This window comes from Vombatus ursinus, unplaced genomic scaffold, assembly GCF_900497805.2.
Source record: "Vombatus ursinus unplaced genomic scaffold, bare-nosed wombat genome assembly UNPS02014848.1, whole genome shotgun sequence".
Taxonomy (NCBI): domain Eukaryota; kingdom Metazoa; phylum Chordata; class Mammalia; order Diprotodontia; family Vombatidae; genus Vombatus; species Vombatus ursinus.
The window spans coordinates 1,947,952-1,971,265 of record NW_020954626.1 but is presented as its reverse complement, the minus strand read 5'-3'; the positions used below and the strand labels follow the sequence as shown (position 1 = coordinate 1,971,265).

Genomic DNA, 23,314 nt, shown 5'->3' with positions numbered 1-23,314 from the left:
GGCTGAGGAATTTATGGCTTTTATCCTAGAATATCATGGTCTTTAAAGAATGAATTTTCAGGAAAAACCATGTCAGGTAAACAGTTCTGAAATTGATTGATTTGGATTCAAATATACAAAAACATTGGAAACTGTTATTTCATGTTTAAATGCAGGCTTAAAAGTAAAGAAGATAAAGATCATTTAATGTATTATTAACATATTGTTAAAGGTTGATAGAAATTTTTAAAAATAATTTTAGAATAAAATGCTCATGTTAGCTTATTGTTTAGGAAAGTTATTCTTCAACATTTTAAAAACAAAGTTAGCATTATTGCATCTTTTTCTCATCATAGTGACCAGTATTCTAGCATATCATTGTTGTAGTACATGTAGGAAATATTGTTTTCTTATTTTTTTTAACAAAAGTAACAGTAAACAATCATAAAATAATAAATTTAGAGCTAGAAGGGACCTTGGAGATCATATCCAACCCACTGCTTTCATAAGATAACTGAAGCCCAGAGTGTTTATGTGACTTGCCCAGGGTCATACAGCTAATGTCTGAAGCAGAATTTGAACCCATGTCTTCCAGATTCTAAGTCCAATACCAATACACCATGCTACATCAGTAGTCACATCACAGGGATTTAAGTTCTGGGCCGTTTTCCCTTTTCTTTATTGGCAGTTTCATACATTCCCATGCCTTCATTTAACAGCTCCATGAAGATGACTTTCCAATATTCTAACTCTTCTGAGTTCATTTCCAGTTGCCTGCTAGATACCTCTTTATCTATGGCCTTGCTGGTGCCTTAAGTTTAACATGGTTACATTGAAATCATTTCCACAGAAAGCCTACCAGTTCCTTTAAATTCTCTATTTATGTTGACAGTACAACCATCCTCCCAGTCAACTTTGAGAAACCTTTGAGTCATCCTTGACCTGCTCTAGTCATTTATTATCCATATACAATCAATTGTAAAGTCCTTTTGATTCAACCTCCAAAATCTCATACTTGTTCCTTTCAAATCTAACTTGTAATCACTCTAGTTCAAGAATTCATGACCATCTTTGCTTGGCATAATTGTGTTGAATAGTCTTGAATAGTCTTCCTGCCACTACTCGCTCGTTTCCAATGTAATCTTCATATGGCTGCCAGAATAATTTTGAAATCATATTTCTTCTCAACCCCAAAACCTTCACTAACTCCCCATTAAAGTCCTTTATAGTAGCATACAACTCTTTCTACAATTAGGCTCCAACCTCCTGTTTCAGCCTTATCTTACATTACTTCCCTTCACAATTTCTACATCCCAGTCAAATTAGAATCCACACCATCCTCTGTTTTCTTCTTTCCTTCTCCCATCTCTGTGACTTTATTCATATGCCTCGACTATACCTTCCTCACCCATCTCCTGAATGCTGAGCTCCATCCATTCTCTCAGGATCTAACTCTCAAGTATGCTGTTCTTCATAAAGCCTTTCCCATATCTGGCTTCCCTTCTCCTTGAAAGAGAGCCTTCTTCTGCAATTTCTCCTTATATTATAATGATTTGTGTGCCTTATTTATCCTCTTAAATTACAAATTTCCTGAGGGCCAGTCTAGTTTTTCATTCTTCTTTTTCTCCCAACTATTTTATCTACAGTAGTAGGTGCTTAATGTTAATTGTATTGATTTTGTTAGACATATTATTCTCTGTGACCTCTTTATTTTGTGAGGATCCATTTTAAAATAACTGTGAATAAGAAAATTAATGTCTGATTTCAGATGGGCCTGGATTTTACAAGATCTTTTGGGAATGGCTTTCTGTCTGAATCTAATTAAAACATTGAAATTACCCAACTTCAAGGTAGAGTATATTGTTGCCCTGTCCAAAGTACACTAATTATGTGCAATAATAAAATAAGATCAAATCATATTTTTAAAGTGTGTTACAGTTACAAAGTACTTTCTGTGTATGATCTTACTTGACCCTTACAGCAACCGTGTGAAGTAGGTAATATAAAGTACTTAGATCTTCCCCACTTCACATTTGTGGACATTGAGGCCCACACCCTCACCAAGGTCACCCAGCTTAGTAAGTTCAGGAAGCTGAGCCTTGAATCTAGGTCTTTTGACCCCCAGTCTACTACTCTTCCTACCACACTGTACTGCCTGTTTGAATGATAACATACCTAATAGCCTTGTAGAAAATGGAGAAATTTAACAAAGGACTTTGCTTTGGATCAGTGATATTCAAAGAAATGAAAATGGTAAAAAGAAAAACAAAATCCTTTTTGCTTTATAGAACAAAATTAGAAATAGCAGTTGTGTGAGGGTTGGTCTGTTTGTTTTTTGTTGTTGTGTGGTTTCTCCTTTGTTCTTGAAGAGGACCATGACATCAGGGAGATGATGACATGACTTGCAATTGACTCATTTGAGTGAGGGAGGGCTGTGCAAGGTCACCAGCCTCACTTTCTCTTCCAGAGCCATGTGGGTCCAGTGGCCAGATATAGATCAGGACGCCATCAGGAGATGGCCTCCACGCAGTGGGAGACCTTGGCCTTTTTAAGCTAAAGTCTTTTCAAGTTCTCACTTTGAGTGAGGCATCACCTATTCAGTGAATAGTCCTCTTTAAGGAGTGAGCCTAGAGATGGCCCCTTTAATCAAATCAATCAAAAAAAAAGAATCAAGCTGGGAGGGGAAGACCCTCAAGGTTGCTCACCAAGAGAGAAACAGTTTCTGTTTCATTCACTCTGAGCAAGGAGTGTCAAAAAATAACCATTAAGTGGTGCTTGGGCAGGGACCTATTGTTGTCCACTCTATAAGCTCCAGAGTGAATTGTGTTTAAGGCTTGGTGTTTTAGAGAAAAATCTAGCTAGTAAACCCCTAGTTAAGTAGGCAGCTTTAGGCCATCAAATTACCTTCCTTTGGGCAGAACACTTTCAGGTAAAGGGATGGGGGAAGGGAGAGGAAAGGGGAGGATGAGCTGAGTTGCCCCACCTGGAACAGGCCAGCTGGGTCCCCATTCAGGCAGCTTGGACTACTCACAGGTTGTGTTTGTCCTTCATTCTCAAAGAGGACCATGATGTCAGGGAGTTAATGACATGACTTGCAATTGACTTTGATTGAGAGAGGAAGGGCTGCACAGGGTCACCAGCCTCACTTTCTCCTCCAGAGCCATCTGGGTCCATTGGTGAGATATAGATCAGGACGACTGGAGATAGCCCCCTGTTTGTTTTTAATGAGTGTACAGACGTGTGATTGTCTCAAAATACTATCAGTTCTTTCTTAGGATGTGGGAAGCTTAGTCTCTAATTTTTTTTTTCTCTGACAGGCGTGTGTAATACTTCTAGTCCTCCTTCTCATCTATGATGTATTTTTTGTTTTCATAACACCATTCATCACAAAGGTATGTTAATATTTCTGAAATTTATACATAACATTCTGAGAAATAAGACACTTATTCAGTCCATTAGATTGTTCATGCTTGGGAATTTTGCCATGAAATTGAAATACCCTTATGAATCCCCTCCCCCCATTTTGAAATATTTTGAGAATTCTTACTATTGAAATTAAAACAGTTTAATGGAGGGCATAATTGTACTTTTTGTGTATTCTTAACTAAAAAATTGTCTCTAGTTTGAGATACTCATAGGTATGGTGCTGACTTTTCCCCCCCTTTATTCCTTCATCCAGCAACTTAAAAAGGTGCTTTATTATCATTACTTGATCACTCCTACTTTGTCTACTCCTCACTCATCCTTTCTTGATTTGTGTTTCTTTCTCTTGAATTTCTAAATCATGTTTTTCCTTTCCTAACTCATTTTTTTTTTGCCTATCCATACCAAGTCTGATTTTCTAAACCCACCTCATCCCACCATTTATTTCCTTCTTTCTTTCCCAGTGATCTCTTAATTTATAATGAAAGCCTTTATTACATATAATATAGATTATAATCTCAGGGATATGCCCTAGTGATAATGAATTATAGCTCTCTTCCAAATGATTTTGAATTGAAAAATTATATTTGGAACTTATCACCAGCCTACAATATTTTACTAGCATTTTTCACTTTTATAAATGCCACATTGATGAGGCTACATATATGAATGGAAAAAAATAACATACTTATATAGCATTATATGTTCATGAAAAACATACATTATTTCATTTGATCTTTAAACAGCCCTATGAAATAGTCAGTGCAAACATGACTAAAAATGAAGTAACTTGCCTAGAATCTCAGTAGCTGAGGATCGCTTGACCTACGTAAACATATTAGTGCTTATGTGCTTAGTGCTTGGTGCTATTGTAATGTAAGTTTTTATTAAAATTCTTATCTTCTAGACCATAATATAAGCCCCACCAAATCTTTTCAGGCTAAGGGCTTACAACACTTTGCATGCATTTATAAGAAGCAGCAAATCCATTATAGCAAATACCATTATTGTGGCAGATTCCAAATAGCAAAGCTATTTTAATATCTGGCCTATAGTAACAGTGCTTTATTGAATCTTCACAACACAATACAGTAAACCAATACTTTTACTAGTCTCTGTCCAGATGATGTTTACTCTATAAGGGAGTATCTTATGTTTTATCACTTGCTAATGTGTGAGAGAGAGAAAGAGAGAGAGAGATGGATATATAGATGTAGCAAAATATGCAAGGGAGAGCTGAGCTCTTTACAGTGAGAGAGTGTTCAACTTTACACCAATAAACAATTATCCTCAGGTGCCATCACGTCTCTTTATCTCAGTCGTATCAACCATTTCTGTGAGAAATGCCCCCCACCACGTAACCAATCAGAATAGAAGCACACAGAGAATGATTAAAGATCTATAACCTCTAAGGTCCTTTCCTTAGGGACTTGTAGGTTTAGAAACCCTGAGGAGAAAAGACATATATATGACTATTCCATCTTCCTTCTACTATGTGTAAAGAATTGTTTGCTTTCTTGTTTCATTCTTAGCCCCAGGAGACTGGAAATGTTTACTAGTGACGTATTCATTACAATAAAATTGCAAGGCAACAACAAAAAAAGTGAATGCTATTAAAGTTTTCTATATTGGGATTAAATTTACACTCTTAGGCTGTTGAAATCACCTCATTACATAACCATCCATTTAATCTCAGATAATTTCGTTCTTAACTTTTCCATTTTTGCTGTTATACTTAGAAGGTTTGAACCTTGGAAGTGCTACATCATGTCCATGAGCCTAATAGGTTAATAGCAGGTAGGCAAGTAGGTATAGAAGTAGGAATATAAGATTGCATGTATTTAGAGCATGTGAAAGTGTTAATGAATTTAAGTTTGGGATTTCAAGAATTCATTAGCAAATTGAATCACAGTCAACTCTCCATTAAATGGAAATTCAATCATGATGTAGCAATATGATTTAAGAAGTAATCTTAGCATCTATTTATTTTGTCACCTTCTCCTTTAATTTAATGACTTAATAGTTCATCAGTAAGCTTTTATTAGATACTTATTATGTGCCAGGCACTGTGCTAAGTTACAGGGATATAAAGAAAGGCAAAAACAATTTTTACTATCAAGGAACTCACTTTCTAATGAATGTGAAACATGTAAATAACTAGGTGCATGTAAGATATATAAGGAATTAATATGGAAGGTAATCTCAAAGGCAAGACTAGAAAAGGTTTTCTGCAGAAGATGAGATTTGAGCTGTGTCTTAATAGAAGCCAGGAAAACTAAAAAGTAATGTGAAGAGCATTCCAAGCATAAGGGAGAACCATTGCAAAGGCAGACAGTTGAGAGATGGAATATCATATGCACGTGCAAATAGACCACTGTAGCTAGATTATAGAGTGTGTGGAGGGGAGTAAGATATCAGACTGGAAGGATAAGAAGAAGCCAAGTTGTAGAGGACTTTAAATGCCATGTGTAGAATTTTATATTTAATTGTGGAGGTAATAGAAAAACCACTGGAGTTTTTTGAAGAGAACAGGTGAGTAACATGGTCAGACCTGTGCTTTAGAAAAATCACTTTGGCAGCTGAATGAAGATGAATTGGAGTGGGGAGAGTGCTGAGATAGGGAGACCAAATAAGAGGCTATTACAATCATATGGGAGAGACATAATGTAGAGACCAAAGTAGTAGGATCTACTCAAAAACATTTAGCAGTGGAGTTATTTAAGCATAACTGTGTATATGATAGATTAGTCTGGTAGTCATTATAACAGGATTGGGTAAGAGGGCTGGATTGAAGTAAGGTAAGAATGAAGGCCAGAAGACCTGGTTGGAGGCTCTAGTCTAGGCAAGTAGTATATACTACTATCCTTATACTAGGATGGTAGCAGGAGGAATAGAGAGGAAGGGGACAGATTCCAGAGGTGATATGTAGGTAGAATAGACATCAAGTGCTAACTGGTTAGATATGAGAAGTAAAGAATGTAGAAGAATCAATTATACCAATTTTCAGATGTAGGAGACTCAGTAAATCATGGTGCCCCCGACAGAAATAGTGAAGTAATAACTAGGAGCAGATTTCAAAAAGAAAATAAACTCAATTTTAACACTCATTTTTGAGGTACTAGTGAGACTTCCAGAATGAGAAGTCTTGTATGAGTTGGAAATCATTGGTTTTTGGATCTGGACTTTAGAAGTCATGTAGTCTAATTCCTACATTTTTACATATGTAGAAACAGACCCAGAAATGTAAATTAACTTACCCAGTAACTTGTCTAAGTTGTTACATAAGTAATAACTAGCAGAACCAAGATTCAAAATGAGGGAAGGAGGAGAGAATGGGTGACAATGCAAAGAGCTTTTGATGGATAGAGAAGAGAAGTTTGATGGATGGAGGAGTTTTGAATATTCTTAGTTTGGTTTTGGTTTTGTTTTTATTGATATTTTATTTTGTGTTATCATAGTATCCCATGTGTTACTCTTCCTTACCCTCCCAGAGAGCTATCCCATATGACAAATAGTATTTTTTTAAGAGAGGAAAAAAGTCCTTAGCTTTCTTAAAGAAGTAAACTAAACTGTATTCTTACTGTGGAAGGACAAAGCAATGGTCACTACAGCTGGTAATTTCATTGCTCCTGCCACCTTGCTCAGGAGCAAAAAGAGCCTTTAAAAAAACAATTCATTACCTTTCCCACCCAGGAATCAAAGTTAAGGGGGAACCCTTAGTCTGTCATAACGTTTCCTTTAATAACATCAGTTTTGGTTTTAATAAGTATTTACCTTCATAACCTATTTTGCTTTGAGATGATAGAACTTTGAGACCTGTATCCCATAGCATCCTGAGCTCAGTGACAGGAGTATTTGCCAACTCCATGCTGAGTTCCATCTCCAGGAACTGTTTATACAAAAGTTTGCTCCTCCGCCCCTTCCATCTTGTACTCCCTTTTGCTTTGAGCAAAAAAGGAGGGAGAGAATGCTAATTCCAGCTTGGAGTGTGGAAAGGGAACAGAACTGAAGATGAGCAACTTTCAAGGTCAGGAGGCTTATAGAGCTTTCCAGTTCCTTTTGGGATGCTGTTTCATTCAGCAATTATTAATGTGTAATGTGCAGTATTAAATGTTTAGAAAGTCATTTAATTGTTATGCAATATAATTTCATTATTATACAATAGGTGTTGTGACTTTTGAGAAAACCATATCCACATAGACCCAAATCAAAGTATAAATTTGAAGTCTGTTAGCTGAATATGAAAGATTCATAATTATCATTGTTCATTATTATTCATGCAAATAATGAAGAGTTGACTGTGAATATCAGAATGATATGTTATGGCAGAACAGTACTTTGGTTTACTTTGTTAAATTGTGTGCATTTTATTATCTGTCAGTTGCTGATGTTTTATCAATACCATTGTAGGAAGAGCAAGTGTGCTAGGTATTTTTTTGTGTGTATTAGATGACTACATTCTTTTTGGTTCTCCATGAATATTGAATTGAGAAAAAGCATTTGCAGCTTATTTTGACACATTTTTTACTAATTATTCATTCAGCATATATTAACCAGATAGATACTTTGTCCTGAACAATGTGCTAAGTGCTCAAAGAGTTCTTGAACAGTGGCAAATTGTTAAATCATTTAGGGAACACAACTTTGTTCTTTTCCATTGAATAGAATGGGGAAAGTATCATGATCGAAGTTGCAGCTGGACCTTTTGGAAGCAATGAAAAGGTAGGAATGTGTTACACAAATGTACATATTTATAGTGAGTGTGTGTGCACAATCAATTTTGCTGCATTTCCATAGTGTCTGCAATTAATAATTTTGTCTTTTCATTTAATTCGATGAGCATGTAGTGCATATTAAGGTATAATTTTTTTCTTACAAAATATAGCCACTTTTTAGTCATTTAAAATTATTAAATACCTATTGACTTGGGTTTCATCCTAGAATGGTGGAAACTTGGTGGAAGCCACTGCTCAGCCCTCAGCTCCCCATGAGAAAGTAAGGATTGTATTTCAGATATGTTCACTGGACTCTAAAATCACACCCACTGAGACAAGATTCTTCTTTGGGGGAAAAAAACAGATGGCCAAAATAAAGTCTAACTTGTTTCAAGACCTGAGTCATATTGTTGGTCATTGAAGTTAGACAGTGGGGCTATTGGATTAATAGGATTAATCCTATGTGTGTGTTGGGTTTCATTTTTCTAAAGCTACATAATCTGCTTCTTTCAAGCTTTGTTAATCATGAGTGTGTGTGTGTGTGTGTGTGTGTGTTCAATGTGTGTCCTCTGACTTCAAATTCTTTTTAAATGTCAATTAAAATGGGTAAACCAGTAGTTCTAATGTCAGTACATTGCTTTTTAAATGTGATAATTAAAGATTCAGATGAGGCTTAATGTCATTGTTTCCTCCTGCAGTTGCCAGTTGTTATCAAAGTACCAAGATTGATATATTTCTCTGCAATGAGTGTGTGTCTAGCACCTGTTTCAATACTGGGTTTTGGAGACATTATTGTTCCAGGTGAGCAGTTGTCTGCAATAATTTTTTTTTATTTGCTTTTAATGTGGGTGTTTAACTTGTTTTTTCAGATTTCCCTTGAATTTTAGTAAGTTACATTGTAACTACAGGTTTATAGAGAAGATACTGTTCCCAAAGTTGTTTATAAAACAAATTATATTTATAAATTTCTATTGTAAAATGTAAGATGGTTTAGAAGAATCTAGTAGAATTGGAAGAACCAGGGCAGGATAATAAGAGGCATGCTTGAAGAGATGGTTGTGTGATTGGACCATTGAAGTAGACTTCACTTAAGATATTAACTAATTATCCTCTCTTTTTCTGCTCTACCTGACTTTTGAACAACAGTGCTCTCAGACATGTAAGGGATACACAGTATTACAGCAACCAATCACATCTCCTGAGAGGTATAGCTCATGTTTGATCATGGGCAGTTTATGCATCAGATGCCTATGAGAGAAGCTAGGCCATTAGAAGGTACTAGCTCTATTGTAATGCCTGTCAGCTAAAAAAGAAGAGTCCTAGTTAGTACTTCTCTCGGCATGGCCAGTAGAAGAGAGAAGATGGGGGTATTCCTTTATGGAAGCTGAGAAAGTGTAGTCCTGTTTAGCATAACGCCTGGAATGGTCACTTGGTAATTCCCTTTTTACAGAACAGAAAAAGTAGAGAATCATTTCTATGGTAGGACTTTAAAACAACTTAAAATTTCAAAAATTGCTAGTTTGTCAGAAATTCATGGCTTGATTTTAAAATTTAATTTCCCATTTCAAAATGTTAAATATTGTTATCTTTGAATGTGTATAAATGTGATCCAACAATTGAAAGAATAGAAAACAACAAACTATAGTAAGCCTTCCTTTTTTTACTAAACAGGGACCAAAACCAATTAAATTAAATAATAATAAAAATGAACCTTTTCTTCTATGAATTCAGGCAACAGAAGGAAATTATTTTGATTAAATAAAATAGCAATTATATTTCAAGCCTACCACTGATGTATGTGATGTGTACATTAGCTAGCTGTGCATTTGTGTTTATAAATATTTATTAATAGTCAGTTCTGAGAATTCTTCATAGACTGAATTTTACAAATGATCTCTTTAGTGAAAAAGTAAAAAGAAACTGGTTATTTCTGTACACCTATAAAACTAGAGTTGATATTTTACTGACCTTTTAAGTTTTAGAATTAAAACTTCAAACTTTCTTGTACTATTATGAAAATAGGCTTTTTTTACGATGTAATCTAACACCTATGAGGATAAGATGTGATCCTCCTCTAATAAAGGATTAGCCATAGTCACAGTTAATATAATAGAAATTAAAATATTCTAAATTCAAGAGAGGAGGACAAAGTTCTAGAAGGTCAGTAGAGAGAGAACTTACTTAAGATTATCTTAGGGTTAGTGGTTTCAAATTTTGTTAAATTTGTATTGCCTCTTTTATTCTAGAGCATTCAAGATTCCTTACTGCTACTATAAAATTGAAACACATACATAATTGAACTCATCTTTAAAGGTCTTTTTTTCCCCTTAAGAAATTAATCTTGTTGGGCTTTTTAGGTCTCCTGGTTGCTTATTGTCGAAGATTCGATATCCATGTTGGTTCTTCTATCTACTATGTTTCCTGTGTAATTGGTAAGTTATTTTATTTCCTTTTTTGATTCATAATTGTGTACAAATAGAAGAGTGTCTGGGAATCTAGGTGCCAAGGCACACAGATTATAGTTCTTACTGTGCTCATAACTAGCTGGGTGAATATAGGCAAGTCACTTAACTATTTGTACTTCAATCAACTCATCTGCCAAAGGGAGACTGCAATATCTGCTTTACTTTTACCTAATTCACAAGATTTTTGAAAGGAGAAAATTAGACTGAAAAATATTAATTAGTATAAGGCAAAAAATTAGATTTCAGAAAGCTAGCCTGGTATAGTGACCAGAGAGCCAGCTTTGGAGGCAGGAAGATCTGATTTTAAGCCATTCCTCTTACAAAGAGATCGACTGCATGACCCCAGGAAAATCACTTTACTCACTTCTTAGTGCTTCTAGGCAACTTCCTAAGGCTATTAATTGGTAAAGCAAGTATAGCTCTTCTTTGGTAAAAGGGAATTTCCTAATTGGGAATTCCTTCTGCCAAAGAAATCACAGGTTGTCCTGAGTCTACCGCCCAATCCCAAAAATAGATTTGAAAGCAAAAGAAGATTCATTTAAATATAAAGTATAATAATTTGCTTATTAGGAATTCACTTATCCTGGAACTGCAATTGTCTAGTACACATGCAGCAACCAGGAAATACCCATGAAGACTTCTGAGCAAACATCCAAGAATAAAGTACACACCCTTCATTCACAGGATGGCACTTCTAGCCTTTACTCACCGCCTTTTCGTCCACTTTAGGTACAGTTATAACAAACTCCCTGATCTAGTTACTTAGCCCATAGCAAATCAAAACAAGCCAAAGAAGGAGCTTTATTATACTCAATCACACTTACAGAAAAGATAGTTGGTAGTCTAACAGTAAGAAAGATGAGAAAAGCTTTTTTTTAAAGGAAATTAAAATGGAAAACATCAAACCAAAGAATTTTAAAAATATAGGCTAGAGTCATGCAGCTCTGTATCTCAGTAAGCCCTAAAGTTATCAGATAATATGGCATTTTAAAAGGCATGCTGATATAATGGAAGAAGCACTGGACTGGGGAGCTTGTTTGACCTTTGACTCCTCTGGGCCTCAGTTTCTTTCTCTGTAAAATTATGGGATTGGCCTATAGCGATGTCCAAGGTTTGTTCCAGCTCTAACATTCTATGATTGTGTGTTCAAAATGGTTACTTTGGATCATCCAAAAAAGCTTAACTACTTCTCAGTATATTTTTCTCCTGTTTAAGGAGTCTGCAAAGTCTGTAGTACTTTTTTAACTATCCAAAGTGGTTGAAACAAAGTATTGTCACTCAGTGGAATAATTACATTTTAATTGTTTGGACTATGGAACAATTCCTTCTCTGGTGATACCAGATAACTGCAGCATTACTGTTACTATTTTTATCACTGATGAATAATTAAACTAATAATATGCACACACTCTAATCAGTTTATTAACTTTTAACAGATTGTGGGATTAGCTTTCAAAAAGCTTTGAGCAGAACAATCTTAAAACTGTAAATAGAAGCTAGTTTGCTGGGGTCTTCAAAATGTTTAAATATAAAGTCTTCAGTAATTTTTAAAATACCAGCACAAGTGCCTGTGAATGTAAAAGACTAAAATGTAGCATTCTTCCTCTTGCAGCCTATGCTGTGGGCATGGTGCTCACGTTTATAGTTCTGATACTAATGAAGCAGGGGCAGCCGGCTCTTCTTTACTTAGTACCTTGCACACTTATTACTGTTGTGATTGTTGCTTGGAGACGTAAGGAAGTAAAAAAGATCTGGAAAGGCACTAGCTACCAGGTATGTACTTAGCTTTCTGTATTGATACTTTGACTTACCGTTATGACTAGTTAGCTTAATTGACTGGTCACTGTCTCCTCAATTACTTTGGTGGGTCACAAAGACGTTGTAGAAACAGGATGAATCTTCTGGTGGCTGCCTACCTGCCACATCATCAGTTTCTGACAGCTTCCTCTCTGTATCTGAAGCCAAAAGCACAAATCTTAGAAGATACTTTGAAAAACCGTAACTGTGGAAAGAAGAAGATAAAGATTAGGAGGGAAACCACTTCAGAAAACAAAAGTCACTTCAAGTTCCTAAAAATATCTTCAGATATACAAAAGCATGATTCATGGAAAATATAACTTTACTTAAAAATTAACTTTTAATCTCCATAAGTAGCCAAAGCAATAATTTTATATAACTAAATAACCAGCTGCTCTTAAGCTCCTAAAGATGCTTATAAAAATGTTTCAGGATAAGAGACAAGGTGGCATAGTGAATAAGAAGCCAGCTTTGGAGAATGGAAGACCTGGGTTTAAGTCCTGTCTTTGATACATAGATAATGACCTTGGGCAAATCATTTAATTTCTGTGCCCGAGGCAACTCTCTAAAATTTTGAGTTGCCAAGCAGGTATAGGCCAGCTTTGATAAGAACAAGTTTCCTTTCTAGGAATTTCTTACCATAATGAAATCAAAAGTTTGGTTAAAAAGACAGAGAGACAGAGACAAGGCAGTGATGACGAATTTAAACGTGATATATCAGCTAGCCTGTAAATTTCTAGGGAAGGGAAAATTTTCATTATCAGAACTTGTGTTGGGCTGTCTCTTCTGTGAAACGAAATTCCATGCAAGTTCACTGAAGCTAAGTCCTCCCTTTTCTCCCTCCCCTGCCTCACCCACACAATGTTTACAAGTGTACTATGACTGAAAATAGTTGGGAAACTCTAGATAGAAGCACTTTGCTACTGAGGTCAAAGTCATGGCTTTGGTCCATGTTATGATGAGTGTATTCCAAGTCCAGTTAACTATGCTGTCAGCCAGTCAGCAAATATCCATTAAGCACCTACTGTATGCTATATACTGTGCTAAGTGCTGTAGATACAAATGTGAAAAAAAAAAAAAAAACCACAGCTCCTGCCCTCAAAGAACTTAAAGACTAACAGGAGAAGACAAAACACAAAAGAAAACTGAAAAGCAAAAGATGGGGGAGAGGAGAGGCATAAGGGCATGGTGAAAAAGTCAGAGAAGTCTCAGGTAAGAAATAAGGAAATATTCTGAGCTGAATGCTCTTCTTAAATGGAAAATTAATTACACAAAATCGTTAGGCCGTGTCATGTCTGTGATATCAACATTTACAATATCCATTATGAATAAAATTAGGAAAACTCCTCCCATTACTTCAAGCTCATGTCTTCATATTTAATCCCTTTATGAAATCTCCATGGGACATCAGATAAGGCATTGTTCCTAAATGCCTCAGTGGGGTTAAGACCCCATAATGGAAAGTCTAAAATATTGATTAAAATGTTTTATAACCTTTAAATGTTAAAACATATTTTCTCTTGGCATTGATTTACTTTGATGTCCTGGAATCACCTTGCATAAATTTTGCCCATTTATCAGAATCTTCACATTTAAAAATTTAGTGCACAATGGAGAAACCACTTGGTCCAGTAATGTTGTAAAAGACTACTGTCAAGTTTTTGTTAGCTCAGATTCTTTTCAAAGTGTAATCACTTTGAAGAATACCAATTTAACAAGGACAGTCAATATTTTGTTGACTTAAAAATAAACATTGAAAGAATGGAATCTCATCTTCTGTTAGGATTTCCTGGATGTCTTTAAAAAAAATAAAATAAAGCATACTATTATGAAGTGAAAATGATGAATACCAAATGGATAGCCCAAATATTGCACTGGTCTCTACCAAATTCTACCTACAAAGGCCTCTGTGTTGGTTTGATGTTCTTTGTGAATTGCAATCAAATCAACAATATCATTACTTCTGGAAAAGGCTTGTCAGTTGATTGCTATGTAGCTCCATTCACCAGATTCAGTAAAAGGAGAAAACACCCTTGACCACCGTTTTTTTTTTTGCGTTGTCTCCCTATGGTAGGCCCAGCCTGATTCAGGCTAGTCTGGTGCTTCAGGTTCAGAGTTGTAATGACATAAGACACTCATAGACACTTAACTGCCTAACAGTTTTTAAGATGAAGTGACCTTAACCATAGCATAGAAAGGACTCAATAAGGACACAGTGTTGATTGACATAAGTATAACTTCTATGCCTCTCTGTACTGCCTGCCCCTTCCCCCCACCCCCAGTCTGCCCAGCCACGAGGAAGTTATACCCCTGGCAAAGAGCCTTAGTTTCCTCAGTCAGTTAAGTCTCACGGAGAGTTTCTGTATGGAAAGGAAAAGCTAGTCTAGTCTGAGTGGCATCTAATATTCCTGCCACACCTTACCACCTGGTAGCAAAGTTCCAAAGGTTTTCAGAGAATCTTCCACCACTTCAATGGCTTTAGAGCCGTTACTAGACAGCCCTCATTTCAGGGATACTAGAAGTCTACTACTATAGGCAGCACTGGAAGAAGAGCTTAGTGAAGATGAAAGAAAAACAGGAAAAAAAAAAAGAGATAAATAATGTAATAATGACCCCATGAAGGAGTGACTGACTACAGAAGTGAATGAAGACCAGAAATTCCACGTTTCATCTTCCCCTATACCTGAGAAGGACGAAGGGCCAGATCTTAACAATCTAGGGCCTGTGGTGGGTGATACCAAATCTTTGCAGTTCACAGTGGGAGTCCCAGTGGAAAGCGGTGATGATGAACAGGAGCAACACCAGGAACACGAAGGCCACAGCACAGAGGATGCTACTTCTGGCACAGTCATTGATCCTCATCTTGGGTCAGGGTCATCTCTCCAAAGGTAGCTAAGAGGTCATGCATGCAGCCTGTCCCAGTGCAAGGGTCAATATTGAGATTCATCCTGTACCACTTCCTACTCCATGTTCCTTGATCCGCCAACCAAGAATTGGGAGTTCCGTTAGGGAGGAGGGGCATATATGGGGAATACTAAATATGCGTCCCTATAGAGGCCTCTGCTCCCCTCTTCCAAAGGACTTGGAGACAATTTTAACACTCCATCTCCCATCAGTGCTACACTTTGGTTCTCTAAATCAGCTCTAAGAAGGAATTAACCAGCAACTAATGATTACTATATTGGCAGCAATATGGGGAGAGCCCAGTCAGTTCCAGATTACAGTAAGAAAAGGGCTACATGGGTCCTGCCTTTGCTGTGGCACAAACCAGTGCCCATTCCTTGGCACCCACACCATTGCCTGCTCTGCTTCTGATACTGAGGAAGGACTATCTCTGCCCACCCCATGCCAAGATTTAGGGCCATGTCCTCTGCCAGGCTAAGTGCTGCTGCAAATGCTGCCCCTGCTGAGGTCTAAGGGGTACCTCTCTATGGCAGAGCCAAGTGCTCCAATGGGAGCTGCCACTACCAGAGCCTGAACTTTACTCTGCTGTGCCAGGCCAAACACTGTTGAGGGTGATTGTGCTTTCCCCTCCCACCCTGGGACATGTACTAGGATCCACTCTGCAGGGAGTCAATCCACCTATCCCTAACTGGAAGTTCCAGAGACAAAGGAAACTGTGGTTCACAGGAGCAAGAATGGAAGCAGTCTCTTCTTCTGCTCTTTTTAAACTGATCTAGTGTCTCCTGTCCTCAGCAGATCAACTTGTCCATGTGGCACATTTGTCCACATCCCCAGTTCTGGAAAGATTGCTAGGCTCCTGGAGAAGATCAAGCATTGTCCCTTCATGGGGCTCCCCCAGTGCCTTTAACCAGAGAATACCAATAAAGGTCTCCAAGTACAATAGAAAAAATCCTGATGTGTTCCTTCAGAACAGTTCTTAGACAATTTTTGCATTCCATTCTTAAGAAAAAGCTCAAGCCTGCCACAGCTGGTGAGCCTGGAGATCACTATTTATACCCAAATAGAAAAATTATACAAATTCATCAAATGGTAGTTTATAGCATTTATCATTATCAGTGCATGATTCCTAAAGATGGAACACACTCACATAGGTCTCTAATTGCTAAACACCCACAGTCAGTTTACATCTCACTCTCTGTCTCTCTAATCCCCGTGGAACAATGAGATTTTCTCACAATATGTACCCGTTACCCCCCTCAATAAGCAAGGAGACCACCCAGGGCTTGCCTTTCTCTGCATCCCCTTTTCCCCACTTCAGCAAAACCATTCCAATCCAGCCCTGTCACTTCTACCATTTGTAGAACAGAACTTCTTCTGGTGCTTCAGGTTCAGAAGAAAACGAGAAACTAATAGATCATCTAACAATAACTGGAAGTTGAATTAGCCAGTGCATTGAAAGGACACTCAGTAAGGAACCAACATTGATTCACTTGGGTGCAGCCTTCCTGCCTCCTTGGTGGCTGTCTTGTGCATTGCGCTCACCAGGAGACACCACTGGCTCACGCCTGTCTCAAGAATGGTTTCAAATACCTTAGGAAAATCTAATCTAAACTACATGGCAGATAATGTTCTTCCCTACTCGTGTTAACATGTAAGCTCCATGAAGAAAGCAACTGCCTCTCTTGAATTTGTATCCCCAAGCTTATCACAGTAGTAGGCATATAGTTAGCACTTAATAAATGCTTTTTCATATATTCATTCATCTGAAAGATTAATGGAAGGACTTGAACAAGACGAGAAGACATGGAAGGTTGTCATCTGAGCCAATGGAGAAAGTAAGATTACTGATGCATCAAAGTGTCATTATTCTGCTAAGTCAATTTGAAAAGCAACAGTTTATAGCAAGGCTTGCTTTTACTTTTTAGGTAATTTCCTATGGACTATCCCATAATTAAGTGCTTTATTTATCTGCTAAGTTATAAGACATAACTCTTCTTGGAAGGAGGGTGGGTAGAAGCAGCCACATTTGGACCCCATTTCTGCTGATACTACATCTATTTATATATGTGGAAACCATGAATCAGAATCCCAGTGTTTTAGAAGTTTAATGACAATTATTCATGAATTTGGGAACTAAGACCTACTCTAATTATGAATAAATCTAATTCAATTGGTAATACTATACAAGTATAAAAATGTACAGATTCAATATACTTTTAGTATCAATAGAGAAAGTAAATAAGAGGAGCATTGCACCAAATCCATCTAAAGGAAATGTGCAGGAAAGGAGAGAGAGGAATAGTTTATTAGTAACTCATTGTGACTATCGTAAGTGTTTGTGCCATAGACACAAACTAGAAAAGTTTTGTTTGAAGTGGGATAGGTAGCCTAAGCATCCAATACAGAGGTTTTATTTATGGAGAAATTAATTGTCACCCATGTATTATCTTTTTTTACAAATTGAAATTAATACCTTCCATCCACCTACTACTCTGCACTACAGTAAGCCCTTTCTAAGAGGTTAGGAGACACAAGTCTGAGTTAGTGAAAATAATTAATTTATAAAAAGTTATAGGAAGTTAATTTATAAAACTTTTTAAAAAAATACAAAATATATACCTTTCAAGAATTGTAGATACCATATACATATACTTAATCTGCCTCAAAGCAGAGATCATATTGGATCTGCTTTGATGAATTAATGATTCATTTACAGTTATCAAAAATGATTCCTAAAATCCTTAAAAAGGGTTAATTAAAAATATAACTCAAAAAGAAATAGGAAATAATAAATGTAAATGCCTTTCAATCACCTAACATTCTCTCCTTTCTCTCCTGGAAACATGGATGAGACCCAGAATCTTTTGACCTCATCCTGTTCCTCTATCTTAGAATAAAAATATTTGGAAGAGAAGTTAGGGGATTAAATATATTTTATTTTCTATATGTAACAATTATCAAAGTGCTAAAGAAGCTATTCATAATTTGTGAAGAAGCTGAATGACATTTCTGGAATATTTGAATGAATAGAGAAGCTGTCCTGAAAGGAATGTACACTCTCATTTGGGTGAAAATTTTCTTGCATCATAGGTTAACATTTGCCAATAGGTCACACACAGTCAGCTGGTATCGAGTTAAGTCCATACTTCATCAGAGAGAATGGAAAAATGTTCCAGGTTTGCTAAGAGAAAGAGATTTTCAACTTGAATCATCTATATTCAGTTCCCAGCTTTCTTCCCATCATTTGAACTTTTAAACTCACCTTTGCAATTCTGTTTTTTAACTACTCCCACTTTAAGGTGGCAGTGGTCATTTTTCTAGTACTGTCATATTAATGACTTACACGAACCAGCAATATGTTTCTGCAATCATAGGCATCTTCATCTAGGATCATTTTCATCATGTCATTCTGCTGCACAAAAGGCAAAGTAGTCTCTCATTGTCTTTCAGATCAGCTCCGAAATTCTTATTCTTAATTCACAGCCCACAGAAGTTTCATATTTAGAGAGAATCTTACAAAAATTAATGTCCTTTTGTGACCCAGTAATAACAGAAAAGAGTCACTCTCAAAGCAGTATCTGTGTGGGGTAACTGCGTTTTAATAAAGAACTCTTTAAGACCAAAAACCCTACAGGACACAAAGGAATACAGTGATATAATATATTGCTGTATTTTAAAATTGTTGAATGTCAGCAAAAATATTTTACCACTTCTTAAGCATTCATAAAAAACATTAGACATATAGAGCTAAATGTGAATGACGATACTGCTTGGGAAGCTGCTGTATTATCAGACGACATTTAGATCCCTCCCAATTATAGGATTTTCTGATTCAGTGATATACTTATTTGATATATTGTCATTATCACTTTTCTCCATTATGTAGTCTTCCTACTCGTCATACAACTAATCAGAAGCATTTATTAAGCACTTGCTATGTGCCAGACACCATGCAAGGCTATAGGGGTACAAATACAAAGAATGAAGTAATCACTAAGTCTCTTAAGGAACTCACATTCTAGTGGAGAAAAAATTATGTGATTCAAACAGCAGACTTTGGAGCAGCTAGGTGGCGCAGTGGATAGAGCACTGGCCCTAAGGTCACGAGAACCTGAATTCAAATCCAAACTCAGACCAAACACTTGACACCTACTAGCTGTGTGACCCTGGGCAAGTCACTTAACCCCAATTGCCTCAAAAAAAAAAAAAGATCAGACCTTGCTTACATCTGTGCTTATAGAATGAAAGGTCTGCTTTAAAAAAGCAAGGGACTTATTCTTTAGTCTTTATTCTCCATCCTATCTGATCTTTTCTGTACAGAAGTAGTAAATTACTACATCAAGAATTCAGACTCATTGAAGCATTCTTAACTTGGAGAAAGCACATTATGTATTTGTTCTATATGTACATGAGCTGCCATGGAATAATATGTTTCTAAGTATAAAAAATTTTTTTCTGTTTCATTGATTTGATTTGACTCAGTCTTTGTTTCTGACTAACATAATATATAATGGTATGTTTTCCTTCGAAAAACCTGTGGTTTGCTTGATGTACTTAGAGCTGTAAAGGATTTTAGAGAATCATTTTATTTTTGTAGTAAAAATTTCAAATTCTAAAACACTGAGTTAAAAGCCTCAATTTTTGTCATTATTTTTATCTGAATGGGAAATAACTTTACATCTGGCTAGCATCCTACAATCCATCCATTTTGGCTCTGCTAAATGTCACAAGTACTTCTATTATTTTTAGAAGTCACAAGCTGAAACTAACAAGTGATAATGTAAAAGCACTCAGAACAGCCATTTAAATCTTTATATCAGCACCTTTCCAGTTTTATCATTTTATTGAATATTTAATGACCTGATTTTTGAGAAGGCTCCATTTATAAATAGGATAGCTATCTGTAAATGACCAAATCAACCACTTTTCAAGTTCAGAGAAAATCTCCATTTTGTGCTAGTCTGTTCACAATTTTTTTTGCATTCTTTCTGTTTATATTGTCATTAGTTTTATGTCTTTTTGAAGATGTGATGACTTAGGAAAAATATTTTGTTTCCTTTTATAAATTTTAGAAGACATTCAGGGCATATTAAAAGTTTAGCATTTAAAAAAAAGCTTTGCATTTGTATTTGAATCTGAATTTTTTTCTTTTTATTCGAAAGATTTTAAGGGATAGGAAGTGCATTAAGAGAATATTTGTTCCTATAAATTCATTTGAAAATTCTTTTTCTCTTAGACAGTAAGATGGTGGGGATTGGGGTCACATTTTGAAAGGAGCACCTGATCAATCAAAAGGGAAAGAAGAGAAAGGATGGCTACTCAAATATTCTCCAGGCTCTGCACTCCATCTCACATAAAGGTGTCCTTCATATCTAGAATGTATTCTCTCCTTACCTCTTAGCAAAAAGGGACACCTTTCAATCCTGAGAGTTCATGTAATGTCCTCCTGGGAACTAGGGGCTTTCTATGTCAACTCATTGAAAAATTGGGGAATATTGAAATTTTTTTTCAATGTTTTCTTTTGTGTTTAGATGATGGAAAACTTGGACTCTGGAGCTAGTGAAGAAAATGTGACAACTGATCAACAAACTGTCAGACAGTGATATTAGGTGAACCTGCAATAATCTATTATATACGTTTTTCTACAAATAGACAAATGAAGTTTGATTTTTTAAAATATGAATTTTGAATGGGAAATTTGAAAGAATCTTCAATAATTTGTAATGCTTGCATATGTATTTTTTTATGAGCTGGTACAAAGTACAGCATAAATAATTAAAATGTATTTTAAGAGCCAAAATGTTAGTTGTGCCTTCACATTAAATAAAAACATATGGTCTGTGCAATTTTCAAGTGCATTGTATGCAGAATATTTTTTTCTGAAAGCATATCTTGCCCCTGGGCCTCTGGTTAAATACTTTTCTTCTGGCTTGAATTTAGTTCCACGACTAGTGACAAATTGCTATTTTTGTCCCAGTGAACCTTTGAACAGATTGTACTATTAAAGAATCACACAAATATCTTACTAGTTCTTAAATATATGTAGAAATAACTAAAATATAAAAGAAAGCAGTTCCCCTATTTTTTTTTTATTTAATAACTGACCCTCTCAGGTAAGTAGGGCATAGAATGTTGGAGTTTGGGGAATATGCACAAAATACTGTTTTTATGTAATGTAGTACAAGTAAAACAACTTTAAAATTGGGTGCCAATTAAGGATTTAATATAACATATCTTGTTATAACCTTTTTTCCAAAAGCTGATGAAAAAAGAAGTGACTAAAATTTTAGTCACCAACACCAAAAATTAAATCTGTTTTCTAATAGCTTATTATGTCTTGGCATGATAGCTTTCATTTTTTTCATTAACATTAGATTTTGTTTGAGTGGTTGTAATCAGGTGGGAGCAAATGGTAGCCTGATAACATACAAAGTGTGATGTGATAGAAAGAACACTAAATTATCAAGAGACTTAGTTTGAGTCCCTCTACCCACATTAATTTCTCTACCTTTGTTTCTTCACCTGTGAAAGGATTAGATTAGGTGAACTCTGAAGTCCCATTCCTGCTCTAATGTTCTATGATTTAAGGCTCATTGAATTGGGAATCTGGCAATTAATCCAAAGACATAAATCCAGGTCTCCTAGAGGTCAGTGAGTCAAAAATCACCTTTATACCTTTTTTTTTTTTTACTTTTGCTCTTCCTATAAATCCCTTAACAAAGACTGATTGTGCAACTGCCAAGATAGTACAGTTCAGTAACTAATTTACAAAATATGTATGATATGTAGCTATGATCTGTTTTTAAGGCCAAAGTATAACTTACTGAGTCATAGCTAATTTTTCTCTTTCAAAGATCAGAAAATGACACAGACAGAATTTGGACTATAAGGGAATTTGGTTCTTTGGTTTAATGTTTAACTTTGCATTAGTTAATTACCAATGGAAGGAGCTAAAGTGATTTAAGCATAGTTTCTTAAAACAATTCCCTTCAGGCCATCTGAACACCAGGACCCTTATTTTTGCTTAGTGTATTTAATGATCAGAAGGCCATAGAATTTAAGAACTGGTGGGACCCTTGAGAATCTTCTAGTCTTGTCCTCTGCAGTTTGAAAATGAAGAAACTAAAAGTCCAAAGAGTTTGTGAGCCAAGTTAATGCTTGTTAGTGGCCTAACTGGGACCAAAACCTAGGTTTTTGTAGGTTCTTATTAAATGAATGCCTTATCTAGGACAGAAAAATTAATCTTGGCTTCCTAAAACAGTTTCTTATTGAAAATCCAGTTTATTTGGCAGACTCTGATAGTGAGAGAACAAGATTAAATTGCTTGAAAAGCTTCATCTATATTTTGATGTATAATGTCAATAAAATTTTTCATCCAATAATTCTTTTGCAAAAGTGCTATTTCATCTAAACTGACAGTTACAGCCTTAAAACTTGATAGCAATTATCATTTTCTGCTTTATCACATTAAGCCAAGATTGCTTATGATTTTTTTTCTGTTGCATATGCCTTAAAATAAAAATTCTGTTTCATGTAATTGAAATAATTATTTATAATAATTTTAATTTAATAATCTTTATACTTCTTGAAATTTCTTCCAGTTTGAAAATATGAACTGATACCATTTCCTTTATTTCTGAGCATTGCTTTATCGCTGCTTTCAATGGTAAAACTTTTTGTTAAAACTATCGAATAAACTCAGAAATAGGAAATTATTTTTTAACTCATGACAGGCAACATGTTCTTAAAAAGTTAGATTGGTTAATGAAAGAACTCAAATGTAACTTAAGTTAACTAAAAATAATGTGCAATTATTAAAGAAGGTAAAATTCAAGGGATGTTTTAACTTTAAAATTTTAAGGAACACTGTACAAAATTACCTAATCACTGAAAGCAAAGTTTAAAACAATCTCAGTGACTAAAAATTAGAGGAGGACAGGATTTAGTATTAGAAGCTCACATTTTCTTTTTTCCCCTATTAGTTTCAAGAGAAACAAAATTTCCTTTTTGAGCTTATCTTATAAAACAATA

At 35.7% G+C, this 23,314-nt stretch overlaps 1 protein-coding gene across 2 annotated transcripts in view; it reads left to right on the top strand.

Moving 5' to 3' along the window:
- SPPL2A (signal peptide peptidase like 2A) overlaps window positions 1-22,665 on the top strand; it is a 69,557-nt gene extending 46,892 nt beyond the window's left edge. Inside the window, exons 9-16 of one of the 2 annotated variants that reach the window (XM_027840838.1) lie at window positions 1,748-1,829; window positions 3,297-3,371; window positions 8,068-8,124; window positions 8,344-8,397; window positions 8,816-8,918; window positions 10,475-10,549; window positions 12,195-12,355; window positions 20,815-22,665. In XM_027840838.1, coding sequence (XP_027696639.1) covers window positions 1,748-1,829; window positions 3,297-3,371; window positions 8,068-8,124; window positions 8,344-8,397; window positions 8,816-8,918; window positions 10,475-10,549; window positions 12,195-12,355; window positions 20,815-20,886 — 679 coding nt within the window. In that variant the 3' untranslated portion in view covers window positions 20,887-22,665. The remainder of the gene's footprint in view (window positions 1-1,747; window positions 1,830-3,296; window positions 3,372-8,067; window positions 8,125-8,343; window positions 8,398-8,815; window positions 8,919-10,474; window positions 10,550-12,194; window positions 12,356-20,814) is intronic. The other variant, XM_027840839.1, reaches the window with a different exon arrangement.
- Window positions 22,666-23,314: the final 649 nt, after the last annotated feature.